This window comes from Phalaenopsis equestris, unplaced genomic scaffold (genome assembly GCF_001263595.1).
Source record: "Phalaenopsis equestris unplaced genomic scaffold, ASM126359v1 Scaffold000094, whole genome shotgun sequence".
NCBI lineage: Eukaryota > Viridiplantae > Streptophyta > Magnoliopsida > Asparagales > Orchidaceae > Phalaenopsis > Phalaenopsis equestris.
This window is the reverse complement of record NW_018164536.1, coordinates 5,617,173-5,629,587: the sequence shown is the minus strand read 5'-3', so window position 1 is coordinate 5,629,587 and position 12,415 is coordinate 5,617,173. Positions and strand designations below refer to the sequence as shown.

Genomic DNA, 12,415 nt, shown 5'->3' with positions numbered 1-12,415 from the left:
ATATATATATTCTTTGATTAGGGTTCCGTTTTTGCTTCAAATTTGTGGTGTCGGACATCCCCCCACCTTCCACTGCTTGTTGTCTCCTTCCCATACCTCTGCCCTGTTGTTATCGCCCTACCACACCTACTCTTGCTACTGCCTCCCCTACTTGCACCTATTCTTGTTGTTGCTACACCGCCTTCACCTCTCTGGTTGCTATCCAGTCACTAGCTCACTCATCCCTCGTTGCTGCTAAGCCTCCCTTCACACTTCAACTCTCCTTTTGCCCATCTTGACGCACAATTCACCCCTTTTGATCCTAGCCCTAGAGGGAACTTTGTGTTTGCATCATTTTTCTATTTTTTATTATCTTTTGTTTGTAAGCCCCTTTGAATTTCAACAATTAAATTATTATTCTATTGTGATTTTGGTTTACTTCGGTATCATTCAGTTCAAACAGGAATGGCAGAGATGAGTGTTTGTTTGTAGTTTGGCTTTTTAATTTTCTTGAGTTTGTATATTGGTACGGGATAATGAGAAGAGCGGGAGTAATTAACGGTCGTTTTATCCTTCGAATGATTCGTTTGAATTTGGATTTAATTTAGATAGATGAGGTATGATTATAGTTTTTGGAAATAATTTTAATTTTGAAAAGTGAGACCGAGCGGACCTCACATATATGATAGTTTAAGAGGCCGAGCGTGATATCACAAGTAGTACACTATCCCGAAGGATATGCATACAACTTGTTGGCAGAATTAGACACTTAAACTAAAAAAATTGTGACATCTGTTTGGTCCGCGAAAACCTTTTTATAAGCCGACAAATTCCCTCATTTAATACGGGAGATTAAATAGGGTTTATCTTAAGCTGAGTTCTTAAGCTCCTTATAGAGACAAATCCATATGGTTAATTACATCTTAAATGATCGAAATCACTTAAGCAGACTCTCGATTAAGATCAGTGGTTTTGCTTTTAAGATTGTAAAATTTAGGTTTCCAAGGATAAAATATGAGGAAATCAAAAGGAGGAAGACTCAAAATATGAACCTTTATTTTTAGGAGTAAACGAAGTGAAAGGTAGGAGATGTCACAGATCCGGTGAAACCCTGGTGACTTCCCAACTATCCAACGATTGGACCTTAACTCTAAAGAGATCCTACACCTCGTCGTCGTGGTCTCGATCGGCACCCTCCGTCCGCTTGCTTCCACGCTCCGCTTTTTGGAAAGACTACTCTAAGCTCCTTAGCAGATGGATTATAAGTTCAGTGTTGTGGTGTGTATAAATGTACAATTTTTGGGTCAGTGGCTCGCTACAAGGTACCTCCTAAACCAGGTGTCCTATTGGCCTCTAACCTAAAAGTTCCTTGCAAGTCTGTAGAAACAACATGAGTTATAAAATACATGTGACGTGGCACAGTAAACAGTAAATAGGAATATTGTAGACATGGACTATGTGTATATGCAGTAAAGTATGCAATGACAAAAGTAAATGCTGTAAACGTTAAACAAACCTGTATACCTAACGGGTCGGCGGCTCCCGAAAAGACTCGAGAACAGTGTCGAGAACAGTGGCAGAGGACCCACAGTAACTCGAAGAAAACCGTCGAAGACATGAGGAAAATTTAGAGAAAATCATGAGTGCTTTACAAAGATTTCGATAAAACCGTAGGAAAACACACAAAAATCCAAAGAAAGAGAGAAAGTCGTAAGCATTCGGGTCGGGCTAGGCTCAGAATTAGGTATTCTCGAGGGACTCCGAATGCAACTATTGGTCACCCGTATGTATAGAATTCGACATTCAACTAAAAAGGTGTCATACTATACCAACTTAGGAGGGTACTCCTTAGCCCAATACCGACGATTGACAAGTGGACAATCGAATTATATTATTTAAAATTTATATTTTAACATGCGTGACTTCATGCATACAAGAAAAGTAGTGTCAATTTTGGTAGTCAAAATACTTTAGAAAGTAGTGACAATCGAATTATATTATTCGCGCACAATTCGACATATCAAAATGGGTGTCTCCCCAAACTAAACTCGACATCTCAGACGCGCCGGCGCAGTCCGTTTCGTCATCCGGGGTCGCCCGGACAACTTCGTCGATGGTCGAGTCAAAAACTCATCAAAATTCAAATTCCTTTGAAATTCTTGCTCGTGATCGATCGTAGAGCCTTCTATGGGTGCGGGAGACATGAATTTTGATAACTGTGTGCATCGATGCGTGAATTGTGGTACTCGTGCATCGTGAGTGTGCGCGAATAACATGAAGGATTTCCTAGGGTTTTAGATCCTATGTGTACTCAACTCGAGCTTCGTCGCGTTGGTTTTAATCGAGTCAACTAAGCGTCGAGGATTTCGAACCGGTCGCATGAAACTGCGAGGAGTCGAGAAGTGGCTTGAATCTCTAGTTGGTGCGGGTCCTAGTCTAGTCCTCTAAGAGAGTCGGTAGGAAATCCTAAGGCTAGATCCTAGGATCTAAGAAAAGTAAGAGACTTCACAAAAAATGAGGTCAACAGTAATCTCAGCATTCTGGAGTATGAGATCAACAGTAATCTCAGCATTCTGGAGTGGGAGCAGCTAAAGACTTTTTTTTTATTTTAATCTCTTTTTTAAAAAAAATTCAAGGTTAACAATATGGAAGTGGTTAGTCCAGGAAGGACATCATGATTTGGTAAAAAATCATTAATAACATTTTCATTGATTCGTTATTCTAAATCTATGACACTGAAGGTTTACATTATAAATATTAGATCTTACCAGTTTAGTTTGCCATTAATAATCTTTGCCAGGCTTTGTTATGGATAATAGAGTTATTTCTCTTTCTTCATTAGTATTTGATGTTGAAAAACCAATTTATTATCAGAACAGTTTCAGTGGATCTTAACTGTATGTTATCTTGATTTCGGATTATTAATTTTTCTCATCTAAAACAACATTTGATTTGCAAATTAATAGTTTTGTATATAGCATAGGCTTATAAATTTATTGCGTTGTACCAATGCTTGAAAAATCTACCTTTTCAGTTTTTCTTACTCAACTTCCTTTTCACCAGCAGGTCAATGTATATCGTACTTTTTGACCTTATGCAGATTGTTAAGCTCATTTCTTCTAGCCTAATTAAATCATTAAATTTTTAACAAACTTGATGTTGTTTATGTAAATTGTTTCATTAATATCAATGAAATTTTTGACCTCTTTAATTTTATTTCAGGCACGAATCCATGATGAAAGTTTGCGTTATGTTTTGTCAGATTATGCCATTGTCAACTTATCCATGAATGTTCCAACAAGCCCGGAAAAGATATTTGAAATTATAGAAGAAGCTGATTTCAGTTATAATTCTCAAAGTAGCTACCCTTCCTTTTTATCTCCATCACCTGTTGTTAGAACCCATATAGATGAACTTTGGTTGCTCCTTCAATATCCTGATTCGGACATTAGTGATGTGCTTATGAGACATCAACAAAAGCACTTAGATACACTTGGCTGCTGTCCTCTATCAATTTATAATTATTCTCTTTTATCGGAGATCACTTTGAAACAAAATGTTACACCTTTCTCATGGCAAAGTGGAGGAAAATCCACTGCAACAGCTGGTAGGAAGTCGTCCCGTGAGCATTTTGTTCAGAAGTTCTCTTGCAAATCTCCAGTTTACCATAATTGCAGGATATATGCTAATGATGGACGACTCCTTTGTTATTGTGATCGCCGAAAGCTGGACTGGTCTGTAATCCTTCAATTTTTACTTGAAAGCTATTAATACACTTAATTGAGTTTTTTTATTTCATGTTTTAGGTACCTTCAACGTGATTTAGCGAAGATTGTAGAAGAGGAACCTCCTGCAATAATGCTTCTTTTTGAGCCTAAAGGGCGCCCAGAAGATGAGGGTAATGAATTTTACATTCAGAGCAAGAAGAACATATGTGTTGGCTGTGGCGAAAAAAATCACTATCTTCGCTACCGAATAATACCTTCTTGCTATCGAATGCATTTTCCAGAGCATTTGAAAAGCCATCGTTCACATGATATTGTTCTCCTCTGTGTTGATTGTCATGAAAATGCTCATGCTGCTGCTGAGAAGCACAAAAAGAAGGTAGCGGAAGAATTTGGTATCCCTCTTTTTGTGGAGAAGATTGCTGATTCAGAAGAAAGCAATGCTGTTATGGTGAAACAATTGTCTGAAAGAGGAGGTGAGGAGAAAGGTGTCCCCCCCTTGCAGCTGAGAACTGCAGCCATGGCACTTCTCCGCAATGGATCCCACATGCCATCAAAAAGGAAGGATGAGCTCATGCAGGTTTCTGCTGACATTACAATCTCTTTTTTTTTTTTTTTTTTTTGAAAGCCCAAAGGCTAATATATTAAAAAGAAATAAGGATATGTATAGATTGTGTGGAAGGGCTCAAGCATAGCACCCTTCCTCCATAATAACCACCACATACAAAAAGTTCCAAATAGGAGAAAATACAGAAAATTACATGAGAGACCTATGGAAAAAAACAAAAAAAAGCCAAAATACATAGTATCAGGTAGCTAGAGAGCGACCCAATGTTGCTTTGTCTTTGCCCCTAGTTCTAGGAACGGAGCCAGCTAAAATAAATTGGTATGATGAGTGCCATTGTCAGTAGTGACCAAAATTTCATCCAATAAGTTCCCGAGCTCGAGTCGGCCTCTAGTCTTCTTTTTATCATCCAATAAGTTCTCGAGCTCGAGTCGGCCTCTAGTCTTCTTTTATTCCTCATCTGAAGATTGACTCGCTTGATCAGTGGATTGGTCTAAAGTGTGTTGGACATGTATAGGATGTTGAACATTAGAAATAACTGATTGTTGTACCAACTGATCTTTTATTAGATCAAAGAAGCACTCTCGTGTGTCTTGGCATGTAAGTGAGTCTTCTTCAATAATAACGAGTAGTATAAGCACTTTTGGATCTTTACCTGTAGTATGGTGTTCTTCTTCAGGAACTGCGATGTTGGATAGAGGATCGGGTTGCACCTTCTCAGCCGGGATGGTAAATGGCTGATCTTTAGCGATATTTGGCCTTAGATAAGGATGCAAGTGATAGCAAACAGTAGAACTGTGACCAAACATATTCAATGAGAGCAATAAGGAGGGTGTGATTTTAGTTCAACCTTTTGCCAATACCCTTTGTGAGTGGTTCCAATCCATACCTCATCTGGAGCTGGTTGAGTGATATCTCTCTCAATTAACACACAAGCTACAGAGGGTCTGGTGACAGCAAGCGTACGACTATTAACATTGAGAGACTTACCGTAAACAGTTGTTAAGGAGTAGAGAATTTACAAGTTGAACAAATGTAATTTTAACTCCAGAAACTTTATCCAAACAGGAATGATAGGGGACTCTGCTTTTGCATCAAAATTGACAATCCATTTCACAATTTTCATAAAACGGTTTTCAATCTTGATAACTTTTCGAGAAAATATACGAGTGTAATCGACATCATAAGATAATTGAATAAGTATATATCGACCGTCAAGTAATCCAATATTCCAACTGTCAAATAGCCTCATAACTTCAAAATCTTTTCTAATGATCTCATGTTTTGAGTTTCCTTAAAGGAATTTTCCCACTATAGCAAAACGCCAAGAAGACGCGAGAATGCTAGTTTCAACTTCAGTGAGAATAATAGCAGGCTTTCCGTTTTTTTACCAAGCTTTTTAATAAAATTTTGATCCCCACCACCCTCAAGAACCTCATGGAAAGATTGTGGAACATTGCAGGACTTGCCAATATGGAAACCAGACTCCGAACCCGCGGACACAACACCTGCATAACTCTGCTCCATCCGAGTGTAGCAAACGGCGTAGCCGAACAAATCGCTGTGCAGTGCGAAGGAGGAAACCGAGCTGTTCGTAGAGAAGAAGAAAGTAGCAGCAGAAACAAAATTGTGGGAGTTGCTGTCGAGCAGAAACAGTCGCGGCGTAGCTGCCGAGCGGAAGTCGCAAGCACTACACACGACGACGAGGCACAATGCAGCCAATGCAAGGTCGCGAAGCTCTGCCAGACACGACGACTGCACGACGCAACCAGACAAATGCGAGCTCCTCAGCCAGACGAAGCCGAAAACGAAATTGAAGCGGTGGAAATCAGAGTACGACGCGATATTCACACGTAGCAGACGCTAGGGTTTGCCGTAAGGCAAAACCCTAGCAGAGCAGAGATGACGAGATATATATATATATATAGTTAAAAAAAGGAAATGACATTACAATCTTAGATTACCTATATTTTATCATAAGGTTTATTGTCTTTTTTAGTAAAGAATAGTTTTATTGTTAAGGATTTAATCTCTGTTATTTTTTGGGTGGTCAAATGCTTATTGCAAAAACATTTCCTAGGATAATTCTAGTGCAATTTGTTTCCTGATGGCGTTTCAATTTATAGAAAACATTGGGGAAATGTAATGCCGATTACCCTTTTAAACATGCAATCCTGAATTGATATGTTACTTTCACATGTTCTATAAGCTTTGATATAGGATCTAAAATATCAGTCACGATTTAATTATTAACTTTAAGCTGTATGAACAACCTGGTTTTCTCCTGTGTATGTCTTATGTGGCACTTCTTTGTTTCATTTACTACTGTCACAATCTGGCCCGTGGTTTAGAGTTAACCAAGATGGGAACAGACTTTTTGACGGTGAAAATCGATTATCTATTATTCTAATTCTATCTCTAACAATTTAATATTTAAATAATACATGAAAGAGTCATGAAAAAAAATAATTAAAATTAATAAGTAAAAATTTGTACATTTTCATTTGTTTTCGTTTTCTATACATATTTGCTCTTTTCTATTCATATTGTTCAAATATTTAAAACCTAAAAATTATATTAAAGCAACATAATGAGTAATCTAAAAATAACACATGAGTAATTGTAATTCTAAACTACAGTAATCTAAGGAAATTTCTAAACTACAGAATTGTCTAGGGTGGAAAGACACTTACCTACTTCTGACCAAATTATCTCGTCAGCATAACAGTTAGTAATGTAAACATTAAAATTGTCTGGGGAGATAAGCTCTGATTTACTCACCTCTCGTAAATATTAACTCATCGGCACAAAGGTTAGTGAACTAACTATAATAATTGTCTGGGGTGGTAAAAAAACCCTACGCTCGCAGGTACACTGATGCCCCTTACTTGTACCATTGATGGGTGAAATCCTCCTCTGTACATGCACATGCAAACATTCATATATAAACAATTTCATTTTTCATACATATATTATTCTGCAACATTTCTATACAATCCACTGACATGCATATTTTTTTGTTGTGCTATTATTCATGCATATATTTTATATCATTAATATATCTATCTCATAAATATCACTTACTTATATCATACATATATTTTCTACATGTCTAACATATAATTTTTATCTAAATATCATTCATGTCTTGCATAACTTTCATGCATGCACGTCATTTCCTACTATGTTGATCATATATATCTTTTCTATCTAAAAATATGAAGAATTTATTGTAATATAAATCTAACTGAAATAAATTAACATAAATTCTGAAATAAAGAAAATTACTAAAATTATGAATTACTCGCCTTAATTGACACTAAAGTATTAATCTTCGACAGTTAGCTGGAGGTTGCGGTGGCTTTAATTGAGCTTAATAACCAATAAAATATAATATTTAATTTTTTTAAGATTTAAACAATTTCTATGAATTAAATTATTTTTTTTTAACTTGGGATTAATTTACCTGATATTTACATGGTCGCTTTACGGTGAATGTTCACACTCTCGCCTTGAGACTTCTGCCTCGGTAAACAACCTATAATTCGCGATTAACTTCAGATTTAAAGATATCTTGGCTAAGAAAGTAATTTAACTAAAAATATAAATGATTTGCTAAAGCATACCTTAAATAGTTTTCTTGGCGACTAATTCTTCTCCAAAGCTGTCAAATTTACTTTCCATCACCTCCGACTACACTTCTCCTATGTTGATATCGTGCTAAAACTCTTTTGGAAGCTTGCAAAATACGTTTGGCGCTTCCGACACACAATCTACTCCTCTGATGGGTACCAAAAAGGAAAAATACACCGAAAACGAGTCAAAACTCAAAATGAAAGTGAGAGAAAGAAAAGGATTTCCTCAAATGTCGTGAAAAGGGGATTCACACTTAACAAAAATTACCCCGGAGCCTTAAACTGCATCTTACCGCTTCCACTATGTCGCTCGACCTGTCTACTACCCGTGGCCCTTGCACTGTAGCAAGGGTTGCAGCTTCCTTGCCGCTTATGCTGTACAGGAAAGGAATAAGGAGGGGTATCAGCAAGGGGGAAGGGTCAGGAGAGTAAAATCGGAAGCGAGGAGTGGATCGTGGCTTACCAGGTGGCCGCTCAGTCGTCTCTGCTACAGTGGCAAGATCGGAACCCTTCCGTCGAGTTGCTACGATCGCGTGAGGGAAAAACTAGGATGGAGAGCGTCCGAGCAAAACAGAGAGGGAAGGAGTGGAGTTCGAAGATTTTGAAGCCCCTCATGGTAAGTCAGTGGGCACAATAATAGTGTGGGATTAAGGTTAATTAAGAGTTTAATTAAACTTATTAATTTTAAATTTTTTTTATCTTCCAGCTTATTCAAACTTTATATATAGTATTATATATCATATTGTTTGATTTGATGCATTGAATTTTTTAAAATTAACTCAGTTGAAATATGAACGGTGCAAAACCAAAAATTTTCTTCAATTTCACAAAAATTGGTTATTAAAAACTTCTTTTATAAAATTTCGTCCTCTAAATTCATGAACTCCATATCAACTATGAAGATGAAACATAAATGAATACAAAAAGCTATTTCTTGTCAAGTGATAACTAAAGCATATGTGATAAACTATACATCTGATAAATCCAACATAACACCCAAAAGACAATTTATCCATCAAACTATGTATCCGTATTAGTGGCAACAAGCTGTTCTTATTCCTAAGGATTCAAGGAATAAACTTTTGGGTGAATGTTCTGTCTTGGTTGCTCCTTACGAGCCACTGTATCAGCTTCTTCCATCCTTTGCTAATCACATCTAGAAACATATCCTTCTTGAAATTCCTTTGAGCTGGATCCCTTCCTAAATGAACATCTAATGTGGATCTCTGAACAGCATAAGGGCAATTTCTCCTTTGATATTCAGACTGCCTACATAAGTAACACACCTTAGACCCAAGTAAACATTCGCCACGATATTGTTTTCCACACTTAACACAGGACTGTATAGTACTACTGACAGTCTAGCTAATAACTCCACCAGTGTAAGACTTCATCTTCTTCCCACTAGACTCTCCTCCTGAATGAACTGTTGGTGTCACTTCTTCCGAACTCTTCTTATGCATGTCTCTACGCTTTCGAGTCTGCTGGAAATCAATCTCAACATGCCTAGCTCTCTCCACTTGTACCGAATATTCTTCAATCCCAAGTGGCACTAGTGGCTACCTGATTGAATCTTTCAATCCATAAAAAAATCTGTGACATTTCTCCTCTGCATTAGGAATCAACTGGGGTGCATTTCTCGATAGTATAGTAAACTCTGCTTCATACTGTATTACTGATCGATCTCTTTACACCAACCTAATGAATTTATCTTGCACCTGTCTTCTAGCCGACAGTGGTACAAATCAATCTCTGAAGGTTTTCACAAACTCGTCCCACTGCACTAAGTGGCTGGTTCTACCTCTGAACTTGTTCTGTATTTGACCTTGCCAACATCTTTCAACTTCCCCCTCAAAAGCAAAAGTGGCTAGGGTATCTCTTTTATCTGGTGGACAAGACATGCCATCAATCATTTTTTTCCACTCTCAATACCCAATTTTCTGCTTCCATTAGCCCTCATGCTCCAGAAAACAAAGATGGTCTCATATCTTGAAAGAACTTCAAATACTTATCCATTGGCGCTCATCTACAGATACTAGCTAAGCTTGAGAATTCTTAATCAGCTGAGTCACAACATTCATCATATCAGAAAATGCACCAGCATTGACCGTGATATTCTGGAGTACAACATATTCTACTCTCTCATCTCTAACCTCTTCATTCGGATCATACATAATTTTGAAATAAAAATCATAAGTTAATTAGATTTAATCAAAATTTATTTTCCATCACTTCCACCCACACTTCTCCTATGTTGATATCGTGCTAAAATACTTTTGGAAGCTTGCAAAAGACGTTCAACGCTTCTGACACACAATCGACGCCTTAGATGGCTATCAGAAAGGAAAAGACACAAAAAACGAGGCGAAACTCAAAATGACAGTGCAAGGAAGAAAAGTATTGCCTCAAATGTCATGAAAAAGAGATTCACAGTTACAAAAATTACCCCAGTCTTAAACCGCATCCGGAGAGGAAAAACAGAAGCGAGGAGTGGGTTGTGGCATACCAAGTGGCCGCTCAGTCGCCTCTGCTTGCGCCTTGCAACAGTGACGCGAGCAGGACCCTTCTGTCGAGCTACTGAAACCGTGTGAGGGATAAACCGAGCAAAACCCTTTTGTCGAGCTACTGAAACCGCGTGAGGGATAAACCGGCATTGGGAAGGAGAGCATGCGAGCAAAACTAAGAGGGAGGGATATGAGTTCGAAGATTATGAAGACTTATTCAACGATTAAAGGTAACAATTTTTGCACCCCTCAGATTTCAACCGAGTTAATTGAATTTTATACAATTAACTCGGTTGAAATTTGAGGGGTGCAAAAATTAAGTACAATTTAAGTCGCCAAATTTTTTTTTTTGATTTTTCAAAAATTGGTTATTACAACTACAACCTAGTTTTCTGATTTGTACTCCATTACATCAGTTTTTTTCATTATTATATCTAAAGAAAACACAAATTTATCTAAGTTAATCAAAGTTCATACTAACCATTCTAAAAGTTTGAATTATAGCAATTAGTGAATTTAATATTTATGTTGTTGGTGTTCCTACAACAACAACAAGCCTTCATTCCACTACGTAAGGTCGGTTAAATGAATCTTTCTTCTCTATTATGTCCAATTGAGAGTCATATTTTCGTTTAATTCTATTAGATTAAGATCATCTTTTATACAATATGTCCAAGTCTTTTTAGGTCTACCTCTGACTTTCTTAACATAATTCGAATAAAAAACATATGTTCTTCTAACTGGATCATCAGATGATCGACATTTAATGTCACCAAACCATCTAAGATTACTCTCTCTAATCATGTATGCTACTGGAGCTACACCAACCCTATCACAGATATATTCATTTCGCATTTTGTCTCTAAGTGTCAAGCCGCTCATCCACCTATGCATTCTCATCTCAGCAAAACTTAACTTTGTTTTATGCTTCTCTTTTAAAAGCCAACATTCTGTACCATAGAGCATTGCAGGTCTCACTACCATCTTGTAAAATTTTCCTTTAAGTCTATGCAGCACTTTTCTATCACACAATAGACCCGATGCATTCCTCCACTTCAATCATCCAACTTGAATTCTACAAACTACATCCCCATCTATATCACCATCACTTTGAACATTAGACCCGAGATGTCTAAATCATTCACAGCTTTTAATGATTTGGTTACCCATAGCTACAACTCTGCCACTAGAGCTACTACTACTAAAATTTCATTCCATGTATTCAATTTTAGATCTACTTAAACGAAGGCCTTTAGACTTCAATGTTGACCTCCAAAATTAAGTATTTCCTGAACTCTTTTTCTACTCTTATCCACAAGAAGGATATTATCATTGAAAAACATACACCAAGGTACGTCCTCCTCTAAATGTCCAGTAAGCGCATCCATAACTAAAGCAAAATAATATGGGATTAAAGTCGAACCCTGCTGTAATCCAACTGAAATAGGAAAATACTTGGTCAATCTTCCATTCATTCGAACACAAGTAACAGCTCTAGTATTAATATCTTGAATGAATTGAATTTAAGTTGTTGTTGGTGTTGTTATTAATATCTTGAATGAATTGAATTTAAGTTGTTGGTGTTGCTAATTGAAGCAAATTGTAGGAATGCACCATGACTCTTTCTAGACTTGGGCTCAAGCCAAATCTTTAAAGCAATGATTCTGAAAAAAAAATGTATCATATGTACAAATGACACTTTTCTTTTGTTAGGATGCAAATGATGTTAAATATTCAAATGTTTTCTTCGAAGTATGCATTTGCATTAAAAAATCAACAAAAAGTACAAAACTATATAAGAATGATGTAGAAAAAAAGAGACTTGTCATCTAAGTATGGCAAAGAGTTCCTTATCATCATCTATATGCATCAAAAGAAAAGAACCACTAAAGTCATGCTTGGCACAAAAATGAGTGACCTTGCTATCTTCCCGTGGCATATGAAAAAATAATACTTTATTAAAATTCAAAAGAAATGCTAGATCCAGTGCATCCTTAGTCCGATTGC

The 12,415-nt window shown here is 37.0% G+C and overlaps 1 protein-coding gene across 1 annotated transcript in view; it reads left to right on the top strand.

Moving 5' to 3' along the window:
• The window catches only part of LOC110020151 (protein RRP6-like 3), a 121,998-nt gene that overhangs the window by 84,833 nt on the left and 24,750 nt on the right, over positions 1–12,415 (top strand). The window contains exons 9-10 of the mRNA XM_020718152.1: positions 3,202–3,713; positions 3,786–4,284. Of these exons, the coding sequence (XP_020573811.1) occupies positions 3,202–3,713; positions 3,786–4,284 (1,011 nt within the window). The remainder of the gene's footprint in view (positions 1–3,201; positions 3,714–3,785; positions 4,285–12,415) is intronic.